The sequence below is a fragment of the Eurytemora carolleeae genome, unplaced genomic scaffold (assembly GCF_000591075.1).
Source record: "Eurytemora carolleeae unplaced genomic scaffold, Eaff_2.0 scaffold441, whole genome shotgun sequence".
Lineage (NCBI taxonomy): Eukaryota > Metazoa > Arthropoda > Copepoda > Calanoida > Temoridae > Eurytemora > Eurytemora carolleeae.
In genome coordinates, this window is record NW_019396326.1 from 244,490 (window position 1) to 253,019 (window position 8,530).

The following is an 8,530-nucleotide window of genomic DNA, read 5'->3' on the forward strand; positions in this document are numbered from 1 at the left end:
AACTTGAATGTCGTTTTTCTTGTAATCCCAAACCGAGAACAAAAAACACAAGAATAAAACACTGTGTGATCTTGATGATTTTTTAATCTGTGTTCTGCAGTACCTATCCCTGGTTGCATCACTGGACCCCTGCATCAGTTCCAGGATTGGGGGACACTCATTTAGTTTCTGTATCCCTGACTGCAAGAAAACGGACTAAAAAATGCCGTACAATTTTCTCTGAAGGATGAGACTTCTGAGACGATTGTACAAAATTTGTTTAGTTCATTTTCTTCCATTCAGGGTTCCTTGTAGTAGGCCAAACCTGGTTTATTTATGTGCTTAATCATTAAGTAACCATTAAAATACTAAATTGAATGCATATTCCAAAAATTAAGTTTCAATTTGTCATATTTTTAGAGTTTTAGGTCGTCTTTAGAGTCTTATTCTTTGTGGGTTAACCCTGTATGTTGGATAAAAAAGCAAAAAATTAACACACAGCCAAACCAAATATTTAAAGATTATAGTTGATGCTCCTAAACAAATACTATAGCTACAAACAAATCTTTTGATACATTCGCAATTCAAACAAATAGGCTGTCTTTCTATCTGGGTGTTTGGATGTTTTATTTGTTTGTTTGTATGCAATAAAAGTCAAAACTGCTGAACTAATCGGACCCAAATTTTGTGTGGGACCTTACGTGACCCAATGGAAAGTTTATGAATGATCAAAAATATTTTGAAATCCCCATTTTCTTTTTTTTTTGTATAAAGAGAAGATGCTCACAGAAAAAGCCACAGTAAAAAGTTGAAATAGAAGATGGGCGAGAAGCACACTAAAAGCCTAGTTATATATAAAGTTCAAAACAGAAACAACAAACAAAAAATTTCGTGGATTTTAAAATTTTCAAACATCGAATTTCGTTAGAGACAACATTTTTTTTAAATTCGATAAGATTGGGATCACTGTAGGTCCCAGAAAAAATGTTGGCCCAATCGGTTCAGCCGTTTTGACGTTTATTGGATACAAACACCCAGACAGACGTACAAACATCCACCAGACAAGCAAAGTATATATAGAAGTACAGAGTAAGAAAATATCTTTATAACTTTACAAAAATGTATTCCTGGATGTGTTTAGAATATTTTGTCGTATGGCTGCAATATTATGTTTTGGAGAAACATCACAAATCATTCAAGTTAAAACATTTTAAGTTATTTCTTCATTTTTAAGTTCTGAAAACCAATTTTTTGCTCTTTTTAACCAGATTTGTAAGTTCAGAGGAAAATATCAAAACTTTTAGTTTCTCCAATTAATCTTGCAATGGAGCAAAACAAAGTGAACAAGTTTTTAGGGATTAAATATATTTGCATTTGCTGGAATATTAACGGTAGAATTTATAAATTTAAAAGTGAAGTATGATGTAAGTCTAAATAATGTCTAATTGTGTGTCAATCCAAAATATTACCTTTTCTCTAGCAAGGTATCATTGACCGGCCTTTTTAAAATACATTTTTTTGACCTTTAGTGTAAAAATGAAAATATCAATTGACAGTAATGTTTATCATTTGAGACAGGGTTTGGCCCAAAGAGAATAGAATATATATTAGAGAGGAATTAACTAGAAAAAAGTGTAAAACGGCCATTTTGTTGTACTGTTTCCATACTGCAGGTGTACTTCACATATTTGCGCTAGATAACCTTTTGGGCCCTGGAACATCATTTTATAGAAAAATTTAAAATTAATATTAAAAGAAAACCAAATCATGAAATAGGTTGGTTTCATAATTGACCAATTATCATTTAGGATTGTGGTACAAAACAAAGTTTAAGTTCCAACCGATTTGGAGTTCTGGGATTTGGAGTTTTGAGAAGAGCACAGGTAAATCTTTCAATAAAATTGGTTTATACAGTGAAACCCTTAATAACGAATAAATCGTAAGAATTCATCAAATGTCGTATTCTTCACTTTCTAATATTTAGTTTTTTAATTAAATGATTATATGGAGCTCTTTAAAACTGTTCTGCATATTCATGGCTATTTATTTATTTTCGCAAACACTGAAGTTTACGTAATATAGTATAAAACTCATTGAAAAATTGTCAAGACGACATTAAATAAATTCTTCCGATGTATTCCTTATTGGGGGATTTCTAATTTGCTTTTAAACTTTGCCTAAAGGACACTTTCAGTGCATATTTCATTCAAATGTTTTTGTAAAAAGCCGTAAACCTGAAGTATACGCCAGTGGACTGTGTCATCTTAATAGGGTAAACATTTGACATTGGCTACAAATTTAACAAATATGTTGAAGATTTAACAAATAAGTCGAAGTTTTAGAAAAGGATTGAAAATTTTACAACAAAAAACACTACTTAAACTCAAAAATATTTAGTTTTTTTTTCCCGAAAATATGACCGCCGGTACACTCAGTGAACCAGACTTTTAGATAAACAATTTTTGTACTGTCAAAAGACGAATTGAAGTTTTTTGATGGAGTTTTTCTTTTCAGATTAATTTCAAATATCGAAGTGAGTTAGAGTCCAGACTATTCTGCTCAGATGTTATTTTTCAGGTAAAAATCCTTTCCTTTAATTTCCGCCTTTCAATCTTGAAAATACACACGAGAATTGCATATAAAAATCATTTCAAAAAAGTGTATTTTAAGTTTACTGCATTAAGTATGCTAAACAATCTTCGAAGATTTTTGAAGATTTAGGAGTAAAAATGAAAAATTGGACATCAAATGTTTTTTGCTTTTTTTATACTTTAATCCCAAAATGTTCTTTATTTTCCTCTAAAAATCAATTCAATTCCTATTTCAGCGAAAGAACCCTAAGAATTTTTTTTTCTAACTTCTTCGGAGTAAAAATTATTTTCAAAAAGGGTGAAACGATTTTTCAAGAAAATAATACTAATAATTTTTGAATAATTTTCTAATTTCCATTTTGAAATTTAGGATTTGTCTCAGAGCTGTTTTGTGTCGTGCGTTATAGATCTCCTGCAACTACTGTTTACTGCTCTAGACCCAGAGGTATTTTTTTTCTTGAAAAAAAAAAAAAAAAAAAAGAATAAATCATCTTTTNTGCAACCTGATGGTTCAAACCTTTGATATTTCAAACTTTGAATTCTTTGATTTAACATAATTATTAATTAATAAAAGATGAGGTTGCAAAGATAAATGTATTAACAAATCAGAGTTTGTTTCCAAACTTAATTCCTTTCTGTTAATTAGATTTTTTAACAGAGAAACTAATTAATATTTTTGTTGAATACTTAATATTCTATTTTATATAAAAGGTGTACAATGACGTATCTTTTAGGAAGGTTTTCCACCAAAAATAACAAGAGGTCAATCTATTTGTGTCTGGATAATGTTAATTTTGAAGTCTTAAGCTTAATATCAAATGTGAATACTTTTAAATTTGAGGATATATGCTTGATCCGTCGATAAAAGACATCTCTGCAGGGTATGACCACCAGATATCACAGAGTCATTTGGTTAATCGGTAGATCTGCATAAGATGGAGATCAATGCTTGATCCTGAGGTTCACATTTAGTTAATCGGTAGATCTGCATAAGATGGAGATCAATGCTTGATCCTGAGGTTTACATTTAGTTAATCGGTAGATCTGCATAAGATGGAGATCAATACTTGATCCTGAGGTTCACATTTAGTTAATCGGTAGATCTGCATAAGATGTAGATCAATACTTGATCCTGAGGTTCACATTTAGTTAATCGGTAGATCTGCATAAGATGGAGATCAATGCTTGATCCTGAGGTTTACATTTAGTTAATCTGTAGATCTGCATAAGATGAAGATCAATGCTTGATCCTGAGGTTCACAATACAAGCGTATTAAATCAGTAAATAAAAATATGAAAAGTAAATAACAATAATTTGTCGAAAATTTGCATTAATTTATCATTTTCCACGTTTGAAAGTTTTTTTTTAAGGTGAATTGTTGTTAATTCGATCAGAACTAAATTTCTTGATTGGATAAAAATATCCTTTTAAAGTGTATTGTACCGTTTAAAGAGATTTTTCAGTCAGGAAATGTATTCACTTTTATATTTTCTAATCTAAATGACTTTGATAATAATATTGTGATTTTAAAAATTTTGTGAAAAAAAAACGTTATGTTTTTTTCTGATACTGCAAGAACACACATATATTGGGTCCACCTTCAGATAATCTTTAGGTACTGTACTGCAGTAATTGGCAGTACTTTGACCGAAGAAATAGTAGGTTTTAGTGGAGAGTGGGTCATTTAATCAAGCTTGCTTGCACTTCAACAGAAGTAGTTTTTTTTTAGAAGTATGAAACCAAATTTGAGGGCTGCGTCATGTAAATTGTAAATTAGGAAATCATTTAAAACTTAAGAAAAATAAGTTCAGTGGGATAAACTGTATTTTTAGGTTAGAGAGGAACATATTGCAGATCTAGTCTGCAGTGTTCACTATATTCTAGGTTAGAAAGGAATATATTGTAGATCTAGTCTGCAGTGTTTATTATATTCTAGGTTAGAGAGGAATATATTGCATATTTAATCTGCAATGTTTACTATATTCTAGGTTAGAGAGGAACATATTGCAGATCTAGTCTGCAGTGTTCACTATATTCTAGGTTAGAGAGGAATATATTGCAGATCTAGTCTGCAGTGTTCACTATATTCTAGGTTAGAGAAGTATATAATGCAGATCTAGTCTGCAGTGTTTATTATATTCTAGGTTAGAGAGGAAAATATTGCAGATCTAGTCTGCAGTGTTTATTATAATCTAGGTTAGAGAGGAATATATTGCATATCTAATCTGCAATGTTTACTATATTCTAGGTTAGAGAGGAACATATTGCAGATCTAGTCTGCAGTGTTCACTATATTCTAGGTTAGAGAGGAATATATTGTAGATCTAGTCTGCAGTGTTCACTATATTCTAGGTTAGAGAGGAACATATTGCAGATCTAGTCTGCAGTGTTCACTATATTCTAGGTTAGAGAGGAATATATTGCAGATCTAGTCTGCAGTGTTCACTATATTCTAGGTTAGAGAAGAATATAATGCAGATCTAGTCTGCAGTGTTTATTATATTCTAGGTTAGAGAGGAAAATATTGCAGATCTAGTCTGCAGTCTTCATTATATTCTAGGTTAGAAAGGAATATATTTTAGATCTAGTCTGCAGTGTTCACTATATTCTAGGTTAGAGAGGAATATATTGTAGATCTAGTCTGCAGTGTTCACTATATTCTTGGTTAGAGAGGAATATATTGTAGATCTAGTCTGCAGTGTTTATTATATTCTAGGTTAGAGAGGAATATATTGTAGATCTAGTCTGCAGTGTTCACTATATTCTGGGTTAGAGAGGAATATATTGCAGATCTAGTCTGTAGTGTTCACTATATTCTAGGTTAGAGAGGAATATATTGCAGATCTAGTCTGCAGTGTTCAATATATTCTAGGTTAGAGAAGAATATATTGTAGATCTAGTCTGCAGTGTACACTATATTCTAGGTTAGAGAGGAATATATTGCAGATCTAGTCTGCAGTGTTTATTATGATAACTTTGCTAATGCTGTGACGTCATTGGCCCCAAGGTAAGCATTAATCATGTAAAAAGACAGTACATTAGACATATTTTCATGTCCTTCTATTGAAAGAGTGGTTTATATGTTTCATACTAAACGTAGTCTCTTTATACCCATGTCTAGTAAACAATAAGACATCTTTTTTTTCTCTCTCAAAATTCATTATTTTCAACTGTTGAATCTCTGTAATTGTGACTTGTGAATTTATACTCCTGATCCAAGGAAAGAAATTGTGGGAATTTAACACTTTTGTTACTTGCAGATGAAGGTTTAATTTTTACCTTTTGGATTCGGACATATCACTGAACAACAACTTCTCGTCCGAGCCACATTCTCCTCATTTTCTCGTCCAAACCACCTCGAAATCCTCGTCCTTCGATTATATGCGTTGAAAAGTTTCTAATTCTTGAAGATAAAAGTATTTTTCACAAATCTGGCCACTTTACGGCATAAAATATGGATAGACTAAAGTATTGCAATGATTAAATTATGTTTGAATCTTTAGAGACATGATAAGGATGTCAAACTTTATTGAGGTAAAACTTAAAACTCTTCTGTCTCCGTAATGGCCTACCTTCGCGATATGAAATAAATAACAAAATATTTGGCATACCTCTGCCTATCATTTCCCCATGAAACCACCCGGAAAAGTTCTATGGTTTTCACTATGATTAAGAAAAAAAGATTTAAGTTCTATAATCTCGAAATTGTTTGCGACATCCTACACCAGGAATATCTGGAGATGCGCGTAAAAAAGGTGAACATTTTTAAGGACATAGAACTCGAAAACTTTAATTCAATTGAAACTATTTTTTTCAATTTATTAAAATTCAATATTTCATTAATGCCCTAACGTGGCCAGATTCTTAAAAAGTTGTTTATCTTGGAGTACTAGACACTTTTGGAAAACAATATTGGAAGGACTAGGATTTCACGGTGGCTCGGACGAGAAAATGAGGAGAATGTGGCTCGGACTATAAATTGTTGTGGCTGGCTTTTCTCCCCTCTATCACTTTTTCCAATGATGGTCACTTAAGGGGTACTTGATAAATTTTACAACACCAAATTTTTAAAATTAACCAAGTTAACTATTTAAAGCAAGAAAAACGTTTGTTATCTGTTATCATAATAACAATTTTAAAAAACAATTTCAAAAACAAATTCTCATTCTCATAATATTTAAATCATATATCATTACAATTTGATATCCTATATCTTTGATAGTTCCAACTGTATATTCTGCCAGATTAAAAAGTCAAAGTTTGAAATATTAAATATTTTCACTATCAAGATATATGGATTAAACTTAGAAATACAAAGTTTAAAGCGAGTAATCATTTATTATAGGGTTCAGATGTTCAGTAAAAACAAATATTATAGGGTTCAGATGTTCAGTAAAAACAAATATTATAGGGTTCAGATGTTCAGTAAAAACGAATATTATAGGGTTTAGATGTTCAGTAAAAACGAACATTATAGGGGTCAGATGTTCAGTAAAAACAAATATTATAGGGTTCAGATGTTAAGTAAAAACGAATATTATAGGGTTCAGATGTTCAGTAAAAACGAATTTGTCCGAGAGTTTGAGAGAAATATACTTCATGGGTTCATTGCAGGGCTTAACTATCATACACAGGTAATTAACCCTTAACAGGCTGGGAGGGGGGAGGGGTGCGTTTGATGTCTCTCCCCTCTATTTTTTTTGATGTATCACTCTCACTTTTGACACTTTTCCCGTAAATTTTGTTTTCATTGATAAGGAAAAGTAATTGGAAGGATTTATTGTGAATTTTTATAAGGCAAAGGGTCGAATTTAGTGCGGTAAAAAGTCCAGTCCATGTCAAAAAAAAATCCTTACATTTTTCCGACCCTTTTTTTTGGCAATTTTTTTAATAGCCCCCCCACCCCTCCAGTCAAAACATAGATTTAGATCCCCAGTCAGTTCATCACGTATGGGAGGGGGGATGCTTTCCACCCCCCTGTGGTTTTCTAAATATGTTAAAAACGGATTACATTAGAACGAACTTCTTAACTTTTTCAACTTCATAGTTTTTTGTTGTTGCATAGTGTAGGGTGGAGGCCGGTCAAACGGCGGGTCAATGTTTCCAAAAAAAAAAATAGAAAAGGTTAATAATGTTTTATCAATTAAGCTACTGTTTAGGAGTATGAGAATGGTCTGGTTAAACTAGTTACTATAGAAATTGTTTAGGAGTATGAGGATGGTCTTGTTATACGAGAAGAGAAAGAAAACTGCACAAACTCTAGCTATACATATACACAGTACAGGTACAGTACACATATACACAGTACAGGTACAGTGCACATATACACAGTACAGGTACAGTACACATATACACAGTACAGGTACAGTACACATATACACAGTACAGGTACAGTGCACATATACACAGTACAAGTACAGTATACATTTACAAAGTACAGGTACAGTACACATATACACAGTACAAGGACAGTATACATGTATACAATACAGACACTGTATACATATACACAGTACAGGTACAGTACACATATTTACATTTTACACAGTACACATATAGTACAAGTAAAGGTTCAGTAAACATATATCCATTTTACATAGTACAATATACATATTGTACATAGTACAGGTTCAGTTTACATATATACGCGGAACAGCCTACAGTATCTTTTAGTATTGATTAGGAATATCTACATATTTGTAAATATTTATGTATTTTCTTGGCATTTAATCAATAAATACTTTTGTTCAACAAAATATTTTCATTTTCTCTTATTAATAATTATAATTTTACATTTATTTTCATTCTATTGTATTAAAGAAAAATTTCCCTTTTTTACAATTAATTTCATGACATGTTTGTCCTTTCTTTTGTACACTGCATATTATATAGCATGTTATATAATATTGTGGAAGACGATGCCTGGCCGCGTTAAACTAGTTCCACAAGATTCAACAGA

The 8,530-nt window shown here is 31.5% G+C and overlaps 1 protein-coding gene across 1 annotated transcript; it reads left to right on the forward strand.

Moving 5' to 3' along the window:
• Positions 1-963: 963 nt before the first annotated feature.
• Positions 964-7,855, forward strand: LOC111700994 (uncharacterized; the record flags this gene model as incomplete). Its single annotated transcript, XM_023472098.1, is given in 7 exon segments — positions 964-978; positions 1,788-1,862; positions 2,494-2,556; positions 2,941-3,015; positions 5,496-5,578; positions 7,115-7,205; positions 7,779-7,855. Coding segments are annotated over 7 exon segments (479 nt in total), but the record flags the coding sequence as incomplete, so codon positions are not given.
• Between the last annotated feature and the right edge of the window lie 675 nt (positions 7,856-8,530).